The sequence below is a fragment of the Chinchilla lanigera genome, unplaced genomic scaffold (assembly GCF_000276665.1).
Source record: "Chinchilla lanigera isolate Chin_1 unplaced genomic scaffold, ChiLan1.0 scaffold00084, whole genome shotgun sequence".
In the NCBI taxonomy this organism is placed as follows: Eukaryota; Metazoa; Chordata; class Mammalia; order Rodentia; family Chinchillidae; genus Chinchilla; species Chinchilla lanigera.
This window is the reverse complement of record NW_004955485.1, coordinates 6982681-7004497: the sequence shown is the minus strand read 5'-3', so window position 1 is coordinate 7004497 and position 21817 is coordinate 6982681. Positions and strand designations below refer to the sequence as shown.

Here is a 21817-nt window from a genome sequence, read left to right as displayed (position 1 = left end):
GACTTCCTAATTTACAAGTCAGACTTCGTCACAGGTATACAAGTATAGAAAAAAGCTCCGGTAGGGCTGGGCACTACCTGTGGTTCCAGGCATCCCCTGGGGTCTGGGACGGTCTCCCCCGTGGATAAGGAGGGGTGAGTGAAGAGCTGCATAAATGCTAGAAGGCCAGTTAGGAGGGCACCGAGAGCCTCCTACCTGCTTTGCAAAGAGATACTCAGCCTGTGAGGGAGAAGTGACATCAGAGCCAGGGGTCCTGTGGTGAGGACGAGGACAGTGCTAGGTTCCCACTGTGCTGCACCTGCCTGGCTCTTCTCCCGGCAACAGCACTTCCGGGTGTGGAATCTGCAGGGCCCTGGCCCTGAGCAGCTCTGAGAGAAGAGGCTCTGGGGCTATACACGCCCGAATCAAGGCTGCTACATCAGTGCTTTGCTGGATGCCACCCCTATGCTAAGCTCTGAGAAGCTCTGCAATCAAAGCAATGAAACCCACTGTAGCCTGGCATGGCGGCACAGGCCTGTAACTCCAGCACTCTGGAAGGCTGGGGCAGGGGGCAGGAGGATCATAGGTTAGAGCCCGGCTTGGGCAGTTCAAAGACTTAGCAACACCCTGTCTCAAGAAAAAAAACAAAAAAACAAAAAACAAAACACGGCTGTGACTATAGGTCAGTGTGAAGTCCCCAGAATGTACAATCCCCAGAAATGTACAACCACCACCCACTGTGGCCCGAGCTTGTACCCCACAGCACCCCTTTGTTCCCGGGCACCTCTTACTGCCCGTGGCGCTTGCTAGTGTTCAGCAAATATCTGTAGCTGTGTGGCTGGCTTTGGTGCCACTCCTGCCTGCCCCCCTCCCCACCCCCGCCCCAAACCTTGCTGTTAAGACCTAAACCAGAGTAGCACGCCCTTGGACACAGTGCAGCAGACGGCCCTCAGCCCAAGGCTTACCTCTGCCTTCTGTCCGCCCCGGAAACTGATCCCGTCAGAGATGCAAGACTGGAACTCGGCGATGGTGTAGTACTCCACCTCAACGGAAGGGGGCTCTGGCGGCTTGGGCAGCTGGAAGCCCTACAGCGGGAAGAGAGCAAGGTGAGCAAAGCCAGCTGATCCGGCCGGTAACAAGGCCAAGGGCGGCCGCCCACTTGGCCCCGTGGTGTGCGCGTGGTCATCCACACCAGCTAGACGGCAGCTGGCCCAGCAGGCCTCTGTCGCGTGAGTTTCAGGGTCCACCCCAAGAGGCTGCCCTTCTGGGGAGGCCTGGCGTGAGCTACGGGAATACTCGTGTTCACAGGCGCATTTCTACCCTCTTAGGCGCAGAGGGGGCAGTGGGGTTGGACGAGAAAGCTTTGGCTGTGCCCTGCAGTGCCAAGTAGACAGGCAAGCCCTGGACAGAATTCTGGATCCCTCGTCCCCGCGGGCAGGTAGAACACACCGAGGTCCTAAATCGCTTTGCTTTTTGGAAATAAGCACAGCAAATCCCACGCATTGTATTCAAGGATGCTTAGGATTTGGTTTCAGCTGGGGCGTGGTGGTGCACGCCTGTAATCCCAGCATTCGAAGGCTGAGGCCAGAAGATCGCTCTGAGTTTGAGGCCAGCCTGGGCTGCACAGTGAGTTCAAGGCCAGCCTGAACTGCACAGAGAGACCCTGTCTCTAAATAAACAAACAAATAAATAAATTTATTTTTTAAAAAAGGATTTGGCCTCAGCCCCTGATCTATGCGCCGTATTCATTTGTTTCATGACTGTTTGCTATGCATATACTGTGTGCCACATGCTGGTCTGAGGCCCCTGGCATCCAGCAGTGAACCAAGCTGAACAGTAGTCCTGGTGGGCTGTAGCTTCCCCAGGCCTGCACTCTGGCTCAGATGGGCTCTGTGTCCCCCTCTTTACCTCCTGTCTCACACCCGAGGGGTGAAAACCCAGGGAACTGAAGAAAAACAAAGGAGGGACGGGGAGAAACAGCCATGCTACGGCAGGAAGACCCAGAAGGCCCTTCTGGGTTCCAGTCCCAGCACTTCACCAGCCATGTAGCCCTGGGCCCCTGACCTCTCTGGGCCTCAGTTTCCTCATCTGTGAAATGAAACTAGTATCAGGGCCATTAGGAGGATTGCTCAGATAATGTACACAATTTCTGGCCCAGCAAGGGGCATTAAGAAGAGGTCAACAAGCAGAAGCCAAAGGTCAGCTTCCCCCAAACCTTCTCTTCTGAAGGCCTCCCATCCTCCAAGGCTCGGCACGTCGTAATTCTACCAGTCAAAACTGAACTGGCCTGGGTCTGAGTGAGGGGCGGGAGGAAGCCAGTTTCAAGGCACTGGGTACGAAGCAGCCCACTTGCCCCGCCCTGGGGCCTGGCTCTGCAGCCCTGCACGGGACTCACGGGCATCCGTGGAAACAGCAGCCTGCCTGGGCAGTCCTGGTCAGTGTGGAAGGAGGAGCCTTTTTGGCCCAAATCAAGTCTGCCTGAGAAAAATCAGCCAGAGCTAAAAGAGATGGGCAGGAAGAACTCATTATTCCCAAAGGGAAAAGAGAGAAACTACAGTGGGACTGATGACCGGGGCAAGGAAGGTTTGGAATCTAAACCAGGGGTGAAATCCTCAAAGCCCTCTCTGTACAGAGGGTTGCCTCTTCCACGGACCGCTGCTACCCCTTCTTCAGGGCAGTTATCACTGGTCGCTGCAGTGCACTGCTAAGCCCATTGTGTACATTATCCCAACAGTCGAGAGTCAACCCAGGGAACAGAGACCTGCCTGCCGGTCCTATGCATGTATTAGCGCATCTCATTTCTACGGCAGCCCTAGGAGGTAGCTACAGCTGTCTCCACCTTATAGACAGGAGGTTGAGGCCTGTGCAGGGTAAGTGACTTTTAAGTTCTCTCCGCACCTCAGAGTCAGAAGGGGAATGTGAATCTATGCCGCGCAGGTTCGAAGCTCTGACCCTCCCCTGCATCTTGTGCCTCTGATGACAGTCCTCGGTCCCAGGACTCAGCTTATCACCAGCATGCTGCCCCCTTGAGCCTGCACTCTGATTGCACACCTGCCTGCCGGAGACCCTGGTCACCAGGAAATGCCACCCACAAGACTCAGGGAGCCCAGGAGCATTAGCTCTCTTACAGCTTTGGTGTGAGCCATCCTTACAGTTCACCCCTTTCCCTGGAGCACGCTCCCTGGTCTGCCTCTCCCTCCCCGGCTCTGGCCGGGCGTCTACCCCATCCACCAGGCATTCCTGAGCAAGCAGGGCAGAATGGCTTCCAGGCCACATGGACAGCAGGCCTCTTTCCAGCTGCTGGCAATGCCTGCTGGACACTCTGGCCGGCCAGTGCAGATGTTTATGCCTGCCAGTGCAGCGGCTGTGATGGATTTGTTTAGCTTTGGAGTGCAGTGCATTTCCGATTATAAACCGTGCATCCAGGCTCCCAGAAAGGCGCAGATCTGCCAGCTTCCCTCTCTGCCCCCAGTCCCACAAAGCCGGAAGCCTCTGGGCCAACTGCTCTGTGGGAAGGCAGCCAGTGATCGGGGCTGCTGCAGCGCATCCCCAGGAGGACAGGAGAAGGCATGCACGACACATACCAGGCTTGATTCTCTTCGAGGTGGAGGTCTTGTCCTTAAGTTCGGGGAGTCTGGAAGAGACACGGCTTCATAAATCCCAGTCCGACAACGAGCAACGGGACCTGCACCTGCCTTTCCTAGGTGGCACCCATGACGAACCCGATGCCCTCACTCCCTGTGGGCGAGGGGCAACACAGGCCTTTACAGCTTCCCTGGCTGTGTTTCGGGGCGTCCGTGAATCCCGTTATGTGCACAGTGAAGTACAGACACTATGGGCACTGTTCGAGGTACAGCTACACAGGTTTATCCGATTTTCCAAGTTAGGAGCAGACGGCATTTCCCACTCACTCCTAAGTCCCCAGGAACCAGCACAAAGCCCAGCAGAAGGGGTGCCTGGTGAAGATCTTCCGACTGGCTGCCTAAAAGGTTTCAGGCAGGACAGCCAACTTAACTAAGTTCAAGGCTGAATTACAAAAAGAACTTCCTTCCAGATTGCAAGAATGGGAGGGCACAACCCAAAGCAGGAACCCAATACAGACAGTTTAACCCTCAAGCAAAGGCACTGCTGGTCCAGAGGGTGGAGGTGCCAGAGAGCCCAGATCTAAAGTCCCTGGAGAGGGGCTGGGGATTTAGCTCAGTGGCACAGCGCCTGCCTGGCAAGCGCAAGGTTGTGAGTTCGGTTCCTGGTACTGGAACCACCCCCCAGGCAAAAAAAAAAAAGTCCTTGGAGAAAGCCCTGTGAAACTGCTTCTAATTTCTGGTCTCTCAGGCTCCAAAAACTGCTGCAAAGTGAGAGGAAGAGAGGCTAGAGCCCAGAAGATGTTCCTCTACATCTTTGCTCACCATGGCATAGGACCTCCCACTTCATAATCCAGAAGAACATATATTCTATTTTTGTAAAAATCAACTATATGCCATCATAGATATTTAAGGCCTCTACTAGAGAGAAAGAAAATGCTTCTTGCTCTTGGCATACGTCCCTTTGCCAAGTGGCTACCGCAGCTCTCACCTAGAGAAGGACACTGGCAGCCTAGCCACCATGCAGCTCATCAGAGGAGCAGCTGCGGGGACCAGGCCATCACAGCCCCCCGCTTCTCTGCCCTTGTGACAAGCTGGTAGCGTGAGGGGCAAGGTGGGCCTGGAGCTCAAAGAGGAAGCATGGTGGGATCCCCCATGCCCTTCTGGCTTTTCTTACACCCGTGCCCACCCTGTAAGAGCACCCAGAGGCCGGCCAGGGGCTTACTGATCTGGGCCCTCTGCGGGGCGATCCTGGCCACGGCCGGGGAGCCCTGGGCCAGCTTGGAGACGGTCCTCTCTGGGACACCCAAGGCACTGCCATTGGAGGCGTTGCAGAGAATGGGCAGGCTGATCTCCTTCTTAGCAACGGGGGCCTCGGAGGCCTCGCTTTCCGTGGGCAGCGTCTCCTTGTCCCCAGATGCCTTCTTATTCAGCAGGTTGCTGATCTCCATGATGTTCCCAATGATCTCTACTGGGCCCGTGAGGTTCTTCTTCCGGGTTGGCAGGTCATCCTTGGCTTTCTTTAGGTAGGACGCTGGCGCCCAGCCCTCCTTGCCCAGGTATCTGCGGGAAGGAGTGGGTCACACCAACATTAGAGGTCTGATGCTTGACTCTACTCTCTACGCCTAGGCCCAGGTCTCCATCGGGCCCCACCCAGCCAAGCTTTCTGTAAAACGCTTTGTGGGAGACTGGGCACTCCATCGCGGGGGGACTCTAGAGAGAAGAAATGAGATGGCGTGATGTGGTATAGCAGTGATGGCAAAGCTTTTCAAGGCTTCACTGGTAACAGCCAGGTGGGGCACACGTGCCATGTTTGCCATCACAACTCCATAGCAAAGAGAAAAGTTAGAGAGGAGAGATGTCACAGGTAAAAGTTTTACTCTGTGGTCCTTGGACAAGTTCCTTCACTGGAGCTCAACTTTTTCTTTTCTGCAAGACCAAGGGTAGAGTAGCTGCTAAGGTGTCCAGGAGGACAGACACAGGGAGAACACCTAGGATGATGGGTGTGGAAAAGCCTGACAGGCCGGTGAGGGTGTTGGTATTACTGCAGGAGGTGGGTTACAGTTACAGAGTTAAGTCCACAAAGAGGCTTCCCTTTAGGGAACATTTGAAGCTGATGCGTCAAGGACAGATTATTCAATAGGTGATCTGAGGACACCTGATTATCCAGTTACAAAAAATACGGAGGCCTGACCTCACACCATACAGTAAAATTTTAAAACAAGGAGTTGTAAATGTTAATCTTGGGGGTTGAGAAAGCTGTTCTAAGTGGTACTTAAAAGCAGAAACGGGGGGCGGGGGCCAGGGATATAGCTCCGCAGTGTGGTACCTGGCAAGCGCAAGGTCCTAAGTTTGATTCCCGGTGCCCTCCCCCGCCCAAAAAAAGCAGAAACCATAAATGACAAGATAAAAGCATGTAACGAGGTGAAATGAAAACCACTGGTATAGCAAAACAAAAACAAAACAAAATGAAACAAAACTAAAAGCTCATGAACAAAAGCAAAAGCAAATGATAGGGCTGATTTACTTCTGGGGGACTTGGTGACTCTTGTAAAACAAGCTTCCCTCCTTTCCTCCATGGTGTTGAGCTTTCATGCAAACCCACTGGAGCTCACCTCCGGATCCAGCAATTGGTGGCCAATGTCCCCAAGTCTGGCTTGTAATGTCCCCATCTGCACTCTGGGACACATCTGGGTCTTTGGAATGATTCTTCCAGGCCAGATGTCTGACGACTTCCCCTCTCCCCACAGTGACCTAGTTCTTTGGAAGCCTGTTCGGTTCGGGAACAGGACCTGAAGCCGGAGTTCCTACGACCAGTCTGAGTTTTGCCGGGAAGCTCGAGTAGGAAATGACTCATGACAGCCGTGTCACAGGCACATGCGGTCAGCCCAGGCTCACCGGTCTGGACGCAGCAGGCAAACGTCAGTGAACTCAGGGATGGAAGCTGGGGTTGGGACTGTAGGAAGCCCTCCCTGGACCTCGTCACGGTCGGTGGAGTTCATATTCGTGATCCCAGGGCAAAGTTACTGGAATTCCAGTACATTAATTCCAATCTACCACATCCAGTGCAACCCATGGCGAGAACAAAGACACTAAGGTGTATTTGTAGTTGCGGGAAGCCAAGGGGGTCCTACTTCCAGTCAGAACAATGGCTAACCGAACAAAGGCTTTGACCCAGGGCAGAACCCGGGATTTATTGATTCATGTAGAAGGAAGTGACTCAGGGATGACTGACTGAGAGAAAGGCGGGAAGTAGGTGAGTGGTGTGAGCTGGGCTAGGTAGGCGGCCTGATAGCACCTCTGTAATATGCAGAGAGAAGGATCTGCAGAAACAGTAATCTGCATGTCACAGATGGAGCAAGTACCTTGTGTTTCGGGGCCAGTGCTTCAGCCCTGATGCGTAATCTTCATGCCATGGGACTCCACAGAGCGACAGACTCTTCCTTGAGCCTCAGTCTCAGCACAGTGCAGTGTCACTCGGCTCACACATACTACTCGGGAGCTCTAGGGGGCATCACTGACCTGTCGCATTGCTTTAAAGACTACACATGGGCACCTTGGCTAGACCCATTCGCACTGCTGAAAGACAACTGAAGGGATAAAGAAATATCCTAGCCAGCTCTGTAGGTATTAGTGCACAGAAGTAGGGACGAAGGCTCTTCTTTCAAGGAGAGCCATCCAGGTGTGGCTCCTGACAGTTCCCGCATGTACCAGGTACAAACAGAGGCACAGAGTTGCAGGGATGGATGGAAGCAACTAGTGTCCAACATTGGCATGGTAGTGCACACCTGTAATCCCCGCACTTAGGAGGCTGAAGCAGGAGAATCGTGAGTTTGAAGCCAGCCTGAGTTACACGCGCTTTCAAGAAAAAAAAAAAAAAAAAAGCAGCAGCAACTAGTATCTACCCTTTCTCTCAGACAATAGCCAAGGCTTGGAAGAGCAAAGCAAGTAGCAGAGGGGCTCACAGCGGGTGTGGCAGCACCCGGCCCACAGTGCACTGCCTTTGAATCTTGGGGAAAGACGAAGACAACTGCTTTGGCCCTTGCTGATGACCTTCTAGGTGAATATTGTGTAGCTCTGGGGAGAGGGCCGCGGGGTGATGGTGAGGCTGCTTATAGCCTCCAATGCAGTTATTTCGCAGCCCTCTGTGTTCCTTCATGTTGCATGGTCAAAGCCTGGCTGCGGGCAGAGAAGCGTGGGGCAGCAGGAGCGACCGTGTGCGCCTGGGTTCAACTCCTGTAGCTGCAGCCCAGGCTGGTGGTGGTGGGGGTGTCAGGCTGGAGGGCTCTGCGTTTGAGTGCACATGTGCGTGTCCAGGGGTGGGAGAGGAGCACAAAGACAAGAAATGAAGATCCACCAAGGGCCCGGCATGCTGGGAAGTGGCACAGTTCAGGGGTGTCTGGCAGCCTTCTTAAGGTGGAACTGTGTCAGCAGGGTTTCCTCAGTTTATGCTCCTGCGGGCTAGACGACTGGGCCTTGGGGACAAGAACTGACTTGAAGCAGCTCAGGCTGCTTTGGTTAGTTGTTTTAGAAAGCTAAACACTGAAATGAAATAGAACAGCAATCAGCCTTCTGGATGACTGCCAGGTGGATGAATGAGGCCACCAGCCTGCAGGACGCTTGCCGGCCTCTGTCTCAGAGTGTGGCTGCTGGACTTTGGTTTGGCCCCAGTTTCTGTTGCTTAGAGAACATGGAAGTCTAGGGGCAGTGGCTCTGGGCAACACGTGCAGGTGTGCAGTCCCACCCTAATGGGACAGAAAGGGACACCCCAGTTCTGACTGGCAGACACCAGGCAAGGGGGATTCTGAGCTGTGCCCCATCAGGTCACACTGGGGCCCAGCTTCCAAGTGGCCAAGGGCCTCATCCTGTCCCTCAGCACAGACTCGTCTTTCCACCATGCTCAGAACAACTGTCCCCCAAGTACTTGTGTCAGTGTGGTTGGGGAGGTGCCACAGCCCAAGCTTGCCCTCTGAAGAGACCGCTCGGAACACACATCCTGTTCGCAGTGGGTACGGCACTGCCTGCTGTGGTGCTCTGAGGCGGGGGTCCCCAGGGCCCACCCATAGAGGACTGTCTCCCTGAGCCGGGTAGCAGGTCGAGGAGAGAGGCCAGGTAGAGTCCCCGCAGAGGAGCAGCTCCAGAGGAACCAGAAGCATCGCCTGGAAGCAGGTGTGCTGCGAGGCGAGTCTCAGTCCAGCGACAGGGAGTGAAGCCCACAAGGCTTCTGTTACCCGCAGAAGGTCAGGAAAGCCTCACACTCCAGTGTGATAAGGCCCTGTGCGTGGAAGGGGCAGGGGCACGGGCAGGACCTCTGGCGCCCTGAGCTGGACTTGGCTCAGGCCTTACAATCAGCTTGGCAGTGGAACAGCCCCCCCCCAGGAACATGAGCTGCAGAGGCCCACTTCAGGATCCTGAGTGCTGAGCTGTGGGCAGCAAGGCCTGCAGATGCCACTACTCCAGGCCCCAACTGTGGTGCACGCCAGGCAGCCAAGGCTGGAGGCAGAAAAGCAAGTTTAGATATTCGGAACTTTGGCAGCTGCCAGGAAGGGATCGCACCACTGCCTGCGAGCAGAGCTGAGGCCTGTGCTGGGCAAGCTGAGCGCAGGCTTTGGTTTTCCAGTCCAGAGAACTCAGCGTGAGGGAGCTCCCCCTGGCTGAGCTTCGCTGTGCAGAGCTGGGGCGCAGCTCTCATTGGCAACTACCTGCCATCAGGCGGTGGCCAGGGCTCTTACCTGATGTACCACCAGCCCTCCAGGTTCTTCCGGATCACCTCCACAGTGACGCCCTTCTCAAAGCCAATCTCGTCCTTGCTTTGGCTGGTGTAGGGCTGCACAGTGATGTACTTTTCTTCTGGTGGTGGTGGGGAGCAAGAAAGCAAGATTACTTGAGGTTGGGGTGCAGGCCCTGCTTCCCGTCCTTGTTGGCCTTTCTCAGCTGCTTGCTAAGGAGCCCTAGGTCAGTCTGCTTCTCCAGGGAAGGAAAACACCAGGCATCAGGCGTGGCAGCAAAAAGGTCGTGAGGTCGGAGATCACGGCTGCTCCTGGTGTGTCAGACCCAGTCAGGACCCCAGGCTGCCTGGCAAAGCTTTGGACAGCACGAAGTCAACTCTCCCCACCAGGCTGCCAGGGCCTAGGATCCAGGAGGGGTTAGTCCGAGCCAGGAAGTCTGAGACCCGTTCTGGGCATCGCCTGAATGCCTTAGGGCACCCCGTGGCCCTCTTCTGCAGGTGCTGGGCGTCCCTCTGCCCCTCACGCACTCTCCTAGCTCTGCTCCCACATCAACCCCTCAGATTCTTCCTTGCTCTGACTTTCCCATGGCTGCTGGGGAGCCTTCCTGCCCCTAATAACGGCACATTATTTCCCAAAGGGGTCCCACAAAAACACCAGTTCAGCAGGAGTGGTGAAGATAAAGTTCTCATGGCCAAACCTGTGTGTGAAACTGCCTCGTGCCCCCACCCCACCCCCGCAGGCGGACTCCAGCAGGCGGCCAGGGCACATGCCCCCACAGCTGCTGGAGTTGCATGTGCTCAGACGGCTGCCAGCTGGTGCTGGGCGTCCTGGAGAGCCACCTGTGCTGCTCTGGTGGGTGTGGCTTTTTATTTGTTTTAAATATTGGGGAGTGAACCCAGGGCCTCGTGCATACTAGGCAAATGCCCTACCACTAATTGTACCCCGACCTTTTTAATTTTGGGACAGGGTTTTACTGCATTGTGACTTTAGGATCCTGTTGGAAGTCTTCCCAAGGCACAGGGAACAGGGCACCTCAGGAAGAGCGTGGGAGGGCAGGCATGGGAAGCTGGGGTACGGGGCACCTCCTTGGCTTCCTGCAGCTCCTTCCTGCACCTCTGCTCAGGCTGCCATGTCTACTGGGGTCCTCTTCTGTCCTGGGGAAGCCCAGGGAGTACAGACCCATACCTGGCCAGTGAAGCACGCCCTGCCTGTTGGGTGACTGCTCAGAGGGCCGCTCAGGGCCCGGGAGGAGCACGGTCCCCACCCACCCCTTGGGGAGAACAGGGATGCAGAGACAGAGAAGAAAGAACTGCCAATCTGGGAACGCCCCTGGGGTGCTCCTAGGAGCCTGAAGCAGTGCGGGGAAGAGAGGAGCAGTGGCTGTGGATGGCATCAGGAAGAGGGAGGCACGGCTGGGGAGGGCTGAGGGAGCACTGAGCCTGGAAGCTCCTTGGAGCTGCCTGCCCCTCCCGGCTCCCAGCGGACAATCACCCCAGCTCCTGCCGGGTGGGCGTCTGTCTACTTACTCTCCCCTGGATTACTGAGGGACGCAGCTCACTTTGGGTGGAGGCGGCTGTCCTGCCCAACTTCAGGACAGAACTGATGGGCCCACGGCCCCATCTGAAACGCTGCCAAAAAGCAAAGGGTGGGCGAGGACAGCGAGGGTCCTATTCCTCAGCACACTCTCCCACACACAGGCCTTTCTCGGCACGGCCTGGGGGCTCCTCCTGGGGGCTCCTCCTGGGGCCTTCAGATTCCACTGCAGTCCTGCCCAGGACAGCTGCCAAGCTGCCTGAGAACCCTGCCCAGCCAGATTCTGACTTGGTCTTGGAGAGGTTCTGTCCTCTTCCTGGCCAGCCCCCCGTGCTCCTGCCCACTCCTGGTCCAGCTCCATTTTCCAGTGGGGCACGGTAAAGCCTGGCCCGCGCGGCAGCCAGAGGGGCAGTGCCAGGCCTGGGGAAGCCAGGGCCTGTGGTCTACATTTTGCCTTTGTTCAGCGGGGCTATTTTTAAAAGCCTGTGGTTCAAGCAGGAAGCCATCATTACAGTTTTCCTAGGCAAGGTCGCTTTTGCAGAGGAAAATGACAGCCCTCCTTGGGGGAAGATCAGAGGGGCCCTGTCCCACAGCCCAGAACAGCGCCTGGACCATCCTGCGTGGGCACAGACAGGCGTGGCCACAAGAGACCTCGGGGGGCATGCGAGGGACAGAGTCCCACCAGCCATGGGCCTTCAGCTTGTGCTGACCTCTGGGGTGGCATGGATAGACCCATGGACACTGGTTCTGGCCAGAAAAGCTGAACCACTCCTGCCAAAGGCCCCATTCCTGGGGGATCTGAGGCTGTGGCAATCACACTCCCCGGAGGTTTCTGGGACACTGGTAAGAGCGCTGTCCTGCCCCGCTCGCTGTGGGGGTTCCAGGGAAGGGGAATTCAGGGCCCCAGCCCTGGCACAGCTGGGTAGCCAGATCAGCGCTTTCCACTTGCCTTTTGGGGCACTCAGTTCTCTGCTCTGACTGGCTCTGATGGCAGGGGTGTGGACCCGGCCACATGGGTTTCACGCCTCCCAGCTCACGGGTGAGCCGAGGGATGAGCAGAGACAGACCCTCCACTGGCCCTGGGCCACAGACCCCATGGTGGGGTTTGGGGGAGGTCCAGACAAGAAAATGCCCAGGTGGAAGGGGCTCCATGGCGGCTGAGTCATCCAGGTGGGCCAGGGCCTCAGGACGCAGGGGGAGGGAAGGGAGCCCTGAACTCAGGCCTCTCGGGCTTCTGGGAAGCACTGGGGCCTGAGCACCCTGCCCGCCCGGTGAGGGCCGTCCAGGCAGCTGTGGGCTGGGTGGGGGGCGGGCAGCCTGGTCTGGCCTCCAAACCACAGCACCTCCTCTTTCCAAACTCTTTCCCCTCTGTCAGCAGTCTCTCTGCTCCCTTCCTGGCCCCCACAACTCACCCTCCCCAGAGACAGACAGACAGACAGAGACAGACAGAGGCCATGTGACTGCAAAGGCCTGGGCGGCTGAGGGGCCGGGGGGCTAGGGGACTGGAGTGGAGGCCCCAGCAAGCACTGCCTGCCCTTGTCCAGCCACTCGGTGACCTGCCGCCCACTCCCCCAGGTCTGCGGTCCGCAGCGCGGTGCCTCAGCCGGCTCTCCGCATGCCATTCCTGGCTGTCCAACTTCACACAGCCCCTAGGGCCAAGGCTGGGAAACTGCTATCCAGGTCTCTTACTCCACGGAAAGAGACAGATGCTGTGGGCTTGGGTAGCTTCATGGACGGGGGACTGCGGAAATGTGCACAGAGGTGGGTGCTTGTGTCTGCGAAAACACTGCCTATGTGTGAGCGGCATGAGGGGCCGTGTGTGTGTGTGTGTGTGTGTGTGTGTGTGTGCGCGCGTGCGCGTGTGCATGCGCGCACACACCCGCTCGTGAGTACTGCTGCAGAGGTGTATACACCACGCGACTGTGGACAAGACCTGTGCGTATCTGTGCCTGTGAGTAACGTACCCGGGGCACGGCCTACATGTGGCTGCACAGTCGAACTGTGTACACGTGTCCATGGGTCACTGTGAGCACAGGACACGGCACTGCAGTCACACTGGCCCTTGGCCACGCATGGGTGCAGACGGGGCCGGCTGTGTGTGCGCGTGAGGAGGCAGTCACACTTGGGCTCAGCGTGTGGGGAGGACAAACCTTCGTCCTGCTGTGTGACTCCAGGCCCACTTCTTCCTGGCCGGCCCAGGCTTCCAGCAGCGCTGCTCCCTCCCTTCTGGCTTTAGGGTAGCCTTTGCTTTAGATCTGGCCTGTTGCCCTTTCTGGAGCTTGGCCTTCTGCCCTGCAGGATAAGCCAGGTTCCCCCTGGCCAGCACTGAGCCTGTGGCCACCCAAGAGTCCGGGCTTCCTGCTGCCTCCGGCACCGACATGTGAGCGCACTGTCATTTGGAAACTAATGGGGGTGGGCGGCACCTCTGCGTTCCAGGCAGGCCAGGACTCACGGCAGACCCTCTCGGGGATGACAAGTTGGTTCTAGCTGTGTCATCACAAGGAGCACATCTGGGGCAGGGGACACTGGTCACCCACCGGCCCAGGGTGAGGGTGCTGCGGATGCTTCTGGGAGCATTCACCAACCTCCTGTCCCTCACCCCTCAAGTTCTTGGATGTCGGGAAGGCTCTAGGCCAGCCAAGGTCTCGGCTCCAGCATTAGCCTGCAGCCACGGCCTCCCTGGAACCCTCTTGATTCAGTTCCAGAGGCCAGTGCTCCTGGCAGGGCCTAGCTCTTATCAGCGCAGGCTGGGCCTGTGCCCTGGTGCCAGGCTGGGTCTGGCTTCCCGGTCAGGTCTGGCTGGGGCCGCCCTTCCTGGTTTGAGTGCAGCTGGCTGAAGGAGGATGGCTGTGGGTGGCCCTTGCTTACTCAAGCGGCTGACAGGACAGAGCAGGATTCTCAAAGGGACAGAGGTGCCCTGGGTCCCTTTGATCTGCAGGGTCCAGGGCAAAAGGTACCCTACCTGAAAGACCCGAAGTCCCCCCTCTTCCCTGTCCTCAGGACTGCCTTCCTTTCCGTGGGATCCACGATTGTGTCCTAAGACCCATGACCCCCAACCCAGGACATGAGTGAGCTAGAGCCCGGCGCCACCCCAATTCCCAAGCAAGGCCCCTTCCCCAGGCCCAGGGGCAGCCGCTGAGAGGGAAGCCTGGCTGCGTGTCTAGCTGAGTCCAGAGGCCCCAGGCAGAGCGGGAGAGAGCAGAGGGAGGTGTTAGTAGGGACGGGCAGCAGTGGCAGGGCCAAGAAGCAGGTGGCCACGGTCACCTCGGCTGTGCTGCCTGTTGACCATTCCGCCCAGGGTCCACCGGCGATCCAGGCGCCGCTGATAGGCCTTGCGTCTCTTGGACACTGGCGGGGAGATGGTGATGGTGCACGCAGCCGACGCAAACCGGCGGAAAGAATGGAGATGAAGATGAGAGGAGGGGCGGGGTGGAGGGGAGGCGGCGATGGGGAGGGAGCGGTCCGCACTCCTGGCGGCCAGCCCTCGCGCTGCGCCGAGTGGCACCTCCAGCGGGCACAGATAGTTGGCGTGTGGGAAAAACTCAAACCTGAGCTTATGGCCCTCCATCTACGAGTGAACTAAAGAATTCAGGGTCTCAGCACCTTACGCACAGGAAGGTTCCTCACGCCAGCCCTAACCCTGGCTGCAGCCTGCAGGACTGCAGAGGTCACCATTTCCCCAGCTCCTGGACGGTGCCCGTTCTCAGGAGTGCCGGGGTCCCACGGCAGTCAAGTTGGCATCCACTCACTCATGAGCGTGAACTTGCCACCGTGGGCCGGGCATCTCATGGGGAAGGGTACGTGTGTCCAGGAGAGCCCAGGGCCCCTTCCCTGCAGGCTCAGAACTCCCCCCTGGGCTTGCTTACAGCTTTGCTTTCTCATCCATCCCCCCTGGGCAGTGCCATCTGGGGGGACCAGGACTCGGCCTGGTGTCTGTGTATCCTAGAGCCCGGCCCCGGCCAAGGACAGGGTCGCTGAATGAGATGCACAGACGGATGGCACAGCCCCACTGTGCTGCTTCCTGCCATTTCTGACAGCAGAGACCATGCCTCTCAGTGCTGGAGACCCCCTTGCTTTGCCTGTGCTCCCTGGGCAGACCCTGCCCTGGTCCTCTGGTTGCCATAAGCCCCTACGTGGCCCTGTGCCTGGATGCCAGCTTGAGATGCCCTGCTATCCTATAGGACGCTGAACACCGTGATGCTAGCTGGGCACCATAGCAGGAGGTTGCCCAGCTCCCCAGGCCTGGAAGAGGGAGAGGCTTGTGGTTAAAATGAAAAGTGAAACTGTCCAGACACACTTGGACCAACCCCACAAAGCCTCCTGGGAAGTGTCTGCTCTCCCTGAGAGGACAGTGGCCCACGTGACCTGCCCAGTCTGAGCAGGCGGCCTGGACAACAGGCCAGGAGGTGTGATTCTAGTCCAGCCCGCTGTCAGCAAACTGTTACCCTGTGAGGCCTGTGATCTCATCTGTCACAGGGTGACACTTCCTTCCCTGGTGTGGGCCAAGACAAGGGGCTGAAAGGATGTGAGGACACTAATCAGGTCCTGGGCGAGGCCTCCCAGGTGGGGCTGGCTATCAGGGCTAACACAGCTTCTCTGTAAAGACAGAAGGTGTGGCTGACGTTGGGACCAGGGGCCACTGTCACCGTCACAGTAACTGACCTTTACTCCCTGCATGCTTGGTTCAGTGTGAACCACTTACAGTCATCTCCCCTAGCTTCCTGAGAAGCCTATGTGGCTGGCCCTAGCCCCACCTCACGAACAGGAAACAGAGGCCCAGGGGTGCCAAGGAACCTCTGACTCACACCTACCACAGGGCTGCAGATGTGCAGAGTGGTGGCCATAGCCTTGGGTCTGGGCCCAGCCCTGAGCGCTTCTGCGCATCCGGAGGAGAGGCCTAAGCAGTGGTGCTAGAATCCACAGCTCGCCACATGCCGCCACGGATGCTGGCACGCAGGTCCCCTTGAAGGGGCACCCTGGGGAATGGGCACACACCTCGGAGCCCAGAACTTCGCACCGGCTCTGTCCGATTTGTACTCTACGGCAGTCAAGAGCAAGAACCTTGCTTCTGCTCATACCTCTCAGCTTCAGGGCCCAGGCCTCCACCATGCGCCTGACCCCCATGCCCTGTCCTTCCTGGCGCAGCCTTTGCAGCCACACATGGGGCCCCGAGTGACCCTTCTCGCTGATGGGCAGGCGCTGTGGTCCGAGGGGAAGGCCCAGGGCCCAAACCTGAGGAGGACAAGCACTACCTGTCTGGAAGCCTCAGGCCCCGCTGCTGGAAGTGTGGGGACAAAAGCGGTGTCCTCTCAGGGGGGTGGAGAGGGCATCGAAAGCCCTGGCCCAGCTCCGGGGCCTCTGAATGCGGACTCGGGCAGATGAGGCCTCGGGACTCTGGGGAAACTGGAGCAGGCTGGCTCAGGGCCATAGTTTTCCACCTCAGCAGGGCATGGTGGGAACAGAGCAGGACTGGGATGTGGCCCTGTCTGGGGCTCAGGGAGACACTCGAGCCCTTCCACTGACGCTGTCCTTGAGACCTGTCACAGGTAGTGACACTGCAGAGGCCTGGTGTGGACCAGGGGCTGAAATAAAGCACTGACCCAGAAGGAAGGGCGGGGCCTGGCCGCTAGTCTAGGAGCTAGCACTTGATAAGCTGCTTATTTTGGACTGGGCAGCAGGAGGGGGTGGAGGCACAGCCTGGAGAGGCCTGAGCCCTGGTGGCAGGCCTCCATCCGGCTGTGTCTCAGACATGCCCACCTGGACTGTCCCCACTGGCCTTTAGGGGAGGAGCCCTGCTGCCAGGCCACGGGAGGTTTGGAAGGCCTTAGGAGCACGCAGCCGGGAATCTGTGTGGCTCGGCTTCCCGGGCTTGGGCAGCCTGCACTGGGGTTGGGTCTACAGACAGGCTGCCAAGGCCAGTGCTAGCCTGGGGAGAAGGACCCAGGAGCACCTCACAGAGCCAGAGCTACATGGAGGCCAGTAACTGTGTAGGGCCTGGGCCAATCTCCGGCCCTGAGACCTGGCCAAGGGCCCCAGTGGCTAGGCTGGTGGCCCCCCAGGACACGGGCTTCTGAGCCACCAGGACACACAGCAGAGTTGGGCGTACATAGCCTCTTGGGGTCACCCTTACTGTGGGAAGCCCGGTGTGGGCTGGGGGCAAAGGTGGTCTCTGTGGGTCCCTGAGAAGAGCCCTGACTTCTGGGGAGGGGTGTTCTGGGGTCCAGTCCTGAGACTGTTTTCCCCGCCCTCTGCCCTGAAGTCGCCAAAGCCCAAGCTCCACACCTCAAGAGAATTTCCTGTTATCAGCCCCGTCCTGGAGCCAGCAAGGATGGGCGTGGGGTGGAGGGTAGGGGGCTTGTGGGTCAGCCTCAGTGGGGTGGGGTCCCACAGGAAGGAGCCTAGGGATGGCCCAGCTCACTCTGGAGATTCAGGTGGTTTTAGAGCAGAGGGGGAGAGCTGCCTCCGGAAGGGGCTGAGCCCACCCCAGCTTTACTCCCCCGCCCCCACCCTCACCCCCACCCCACAGGCCCTTACCTTCCCCGGCCTTGGAGGTGTTGATGTCTGAGTCATCCCGAGTGCCATTCTGGGCCTCCAGGTAGGTGGCAGGAACCCAGCCCTGCTCCTCAGAGGTGCTCACGAACCACCAGCCTGCGGAGGGGACAAGGGAAAACAGGCCGTAAGAGGCTGCAGGGTGGTGGAGGACAAGGGGGCAAGCAGTGGCCCGAGGGCAGAGTATGGAGCCACGCCTCGTGGACACCTGGCAAACACCTGGCTCGTGGCCAGCCTTGAAGAGCCTATGTCCGGTCTCAGCCAGAAAAGGCAAACACATTCCCAAGAAGAGGGCCTCACAGACTGCCCTTCCTTACACAGGTCCGATGAAAAAATGAAGTGGAAGTAACGGCCTGTCCTTGGTGTGAAAGGCCAGGCACATTCTGTGTGTGCACAGACCACGCAGGGCCCTTCAGCCCACGAGGACCTCTAGTGTGGCCGCTTTGGCTGTCACAGGCACCCAGGCGGGAGCCTCACAGGTCTTCTCCGGCGCCCTGGCACAGGTCAGCAGTCCCCTTCAGCCACTCCCTGCTGCCCGTGCAGGGTGGTACCATTTCAATAAAAGTAAGTGGACACTTTGTCTTTGCGTGACCCTTGCAGGGATGTCAGGGCAGCAGGTACCTGCCCCCACTCAGCTTCTGGGTGGAGACACTGGTTCCAAGTGGCTTATAATCCTAAGAAATGACAAGGTCAGCATGTGCATTAAGCACCCTTCAGGGCTAGCGGTATCAGGGCTCACTCTGGGGCCAAGGTCAGGCTGGAGGAGGTGGTCCTAGGCCCTCAGGAGCTTCCACCTGACCTCTGTCTGCTTCTTGGACGCTTTGGCATTCGTATTAACAGAAGAGCCCATTCCTGACACTGCCAGCTGCTGAGCAGGAGGCTGCTTACTGACACGGTCGAAGAAGGTCTTGCTGTCCACCTCTCTTGAACCAGGAGGACCCTGAGTGCCACAAGCTGGGCAAGGAGTGCTGGGCTCTTTCTGTGATGGCATGCATGGCGGTTTCTCTGTCATTCTTTGTGGAGATGGCCAGCAAAAGCAGACGCCTAGGCTGCCGAGGAAAGGACAGCCTAGGAGTAGTGGAAGGTGGCAGGGAGCACTTCGGCTGCTCCTCAGCACTCAGCCTGGGGAGAAACCCCCACCAGCCAGACTCAGGTTAGGAAGATACTACTCAGGCTGCGTGGGCCCCCTTTATCCCTTCCTCTGACCCGCAGCCTTTGCACCCTCGGAGCCTGTCATGCGTGGGGCCACTGGGAGGGTGGATGAGCTCATCTCCCTGAAGTCCAGGCCCCTGGCCTTGGTTGCTCAGTGGCTGTGGCTGAAGGGGCCCCCAAGGCAGCCAGAGGGCAGTGGACTTTGCAAGGGTCCTCCTTGGGATGTCTCCTCCCTCAGCCTCTGGGGGAGCACTCTCAGGAACCCTGGCAGCCCCTGCCGGGAAGTACCGTCCCAGCTCCTCTCCACAGACCACGCTGGACTCATGGCACAGAATGTGCCACCTCACTGGGCCTGCACTACCGGACCCAGCCTCCTGGAGCACAGAAGTGGGCACACCTAGCCAATGTCTCTCACCAGGCCTGTCACTTTTCTGGATGCTGTGATCCTCCAGGGACAGGTCTGTGACCAAGAAAGGCCATTCAAGGGTTTTTCCAGGAACCAACGCGGGTGCCTCGATGACCTGAGTCCCGAGTCCCACATAAGGCAGTGGAGACACAGGCCTGAGAGCTAAGTCAAAAAGCAGCAGGGAAGACGCGAGGTGGGGATGAGCCGGTCCTGACACCTAGGCGCGCCTAGTCGTAAAGCCAGAGGCCCTCGCTGGACTTCTGTGTTGCTGTTTAGTTGAACAGGAGCTGGGATTCGATCATTTGGAATAAGAGCCCTCACTCATCAGCCTTAACCAGTCATCATCAAGCACAATGACTGAAGCCCCCACGCGAGACAAGTCTGGAGCGCAAACGGTCGTCAAGCACTGGGCACCGAGCCCTCTCAGTCCTTCTGCGGTCAATCACCAGGAGAACCCCCCAAGCCCCAAAGATCAGTAGCCAGAGTTCCCAACCTGGGATCACGGGTAGGAGGTGCCTGGGAGCTGAGGCTCTCACAGGGTTCCCCGGAGCCAGGTTCTAATGCCAGCTTGCCAGCGGCTCCCTCATCTTCAGATTCTCATTCTCTCTTTGGTTCTTGAGGCAGGGTTTCCCTATGCAGTCCAGGCTGGGCTTGAGCTCACTATGGAGCCCAGGCTGGCCTCAAATTTGCTACGATCCTCCTGCCTCAGCCTCCCGAGTGCTGGGATTACAGGTGTGTGTCACCACACCTGGTGCTCAACTGCAGATTCTTTCCAAAGTCACCACCCGAGGCCCATGCCCCTGAGCCAAGCCAAGGTCTGGTAGGTCATGGAAGTGTCCAGAAGGTCTGGCCTCACATGGGAGCCTTTCTTCCCAGGAGCAGGTTTCCCCAGGGTGGGCCTGGGCTGGGGCTGGGGATTTCACTGTCACTGGACACAATGAGATGTGCTTCGAGGAACAGCACAGCTTGGAAGCATAGGTCTTGCTGAGTGTGAGCCAAGATCCCTTCACAGAGAGCTGCTTTTTCTACACCAAAGCATGTCCACCACTCACAGCACCCTCCCTCCCTTTCCGTGTGTGAGCCCAAGGCTGGATGGCTATCTCTACTTGGACTTGGGCTCAAAGTTCTGCTCAGCAGAAGCGAAGCAGGCAAGCCCTCTCTGTGGGCACAAAAGGCTTTAGAGGCGGCCGGGGAAGATGCCCCCTTTGTGTGAGACTGTGAGGAATCGAGCCCTGCTTTCCCGAGGGATTTTCTCTTCCAGTCTTATCCAGACTCGGTGTTCTGACTGCTGGGAGCAAGTCCCCGTGTCTGCTGTCCTCTTGCTGCCATCCTCTCCCTTCTGCACTGACCTTCTTGTCTGGAGAGCCTCAGGGTCCCAGGACTTGGGCGCCTTCTCCGCTGACGCACCAGGGCAGTCCGAGTCCTTTCTTCTTCAGTATCTGTTGTGCCCTGAGCTTCTGAGGCACCTGGCCACATGGCCTGCTGGCAGTGAGCATCTCTCTCCCTGGCACAACAGCTTAGAAGCCCATCCCTCTGGTGTGGCCCAGAACCTGGGCCTGAGATGGCCACTGTCCTCATGGCCTCATGGGCTCTCCCAGCCCTGCTGGGGAACACAAGCTGCGGCTTCCACTCCAGCCCCAACACCTGCAGAGCTGGACTACGCAGTGTCCAGTCTCAGGTCCCCTCTGGCACCAGAGAGATGATGGCTGTAGAAAAGCCTGCCACCAGCTTGGCTGTGGGCACCTCTGCTGAGCTGAGGGTGCTGGTGGGCATGGACAGGTGGGCATGGGAGGTGCCCAGCCTGGCTCCATGCAGACCTCCCAGGATTCCTGGCATGAGGCACGGTTGGGCTTCCTGGAAAGACTCCTGGGCCTGCTCTCACCACGGCTGCTGACAGGGTTCGCCCAGAAGCCAGTGGCTCAGATGTCAATTGCAGCGACCTGGGCTCCTGACCAAAGTCACCGCTCCCCTGAGGAGCACACAGACCCGAAGCCCTGCGTGTGGCTTAGCTGGCCAAGGGGACCCATGGGGTTTCCAGGCCCCCCTCCACTGCACACCTTTGCTCCTGAGTCTGGTGCATCCAGGTGTGCTGGGTTTGGGGGCGGGCAGGCGAATGTGTCCGCGTAGGGTGGAGGTGAGCTGCGTGTGTGTACACATCTATGTGTGGATGGGCACGCGTGAGTGGGAAGGAGGCTCTGTGCATGCGCACGTATCACATGCAGTACACCAGGAAGGGTGCCACGTCAGGCTCTCAGCTTGACGTATATCACTTTATTCACTCCAAGGATCTCAGGAAATGACGTCACTGTTACCATTCCTCCCACTTCCCACTTCCCAGATGAAAAAGGCTCCTCTAGATCCATCTTGGCCACTGCCGAAGCAACGTGGTGTATGTCTGTTGCATGCATGAGGGTAAAGGTGACTCCTTGGAGATGCATGTCCTTGAATGTCTGCGTGTCGATGCCGATGCCTCTGAGCACATGTATGTGTGTGCATGCTACAAGCGGAGGTGCTGTGTGCTGATGCGTACAGGTAACAGAGCCCTGGGCGTGTGTGGGCACCGCACAGGCAGGTAAACCCCTAGGAGTCGGCGATGAGGGCCTGTGACGTCTTGGCGAGCTGCTGGGGCTGTGTGTGCGTGGACTTGGACCTGTGCAGCTGCAGGAGAATGCAAGCTCTGTCCCACAAGCAGACTTGCTCTTTCCTCAAAGCATGGTGGGAAGTGGGGTTGGAGAGGAGTTATCTCTAGACATTTTCCTTGCACAAAATGTCCCAGGGCCACCCTTGAATGTGGAGAGGAGGCAGGACGGAAGCCAGACCAACTGACCCTGTGAAGTCCAGCATGCAGCCCACCACCGCGTTTGGTTCTCCCCCAGCTGGCTGGGCTG

General features: G+C 58.2%; 1 protein-coding gene across 1 annotated transcript in view; it reads right to left on the bottom strand.

Moving 5' to 3' along the window:
* Positions 1–21817, bottom strand: part of Sh3pxd2a (SH3 and PX domains 2A) — a gene marked incomplete at its 5' end in the record, with an annotated part of 196155 nt that overhangs the window by 3514 nt on the left and 170824 nt on the right. The window contains 6 exon segments of the mRNA XM_005403799.2: positions 945–1064; positions 3564–3613; positions 4786–5123; positions 9293–9410; positions 14087–14170; positions 17357–17470. Coding sequence (XP_005403856.1) covers positions 945–1064; positions 3564–3613; positions 4786–5123; positions 9293–9410; positions 14087–14170; positions 17357–17470 — 824 coding nt within the window.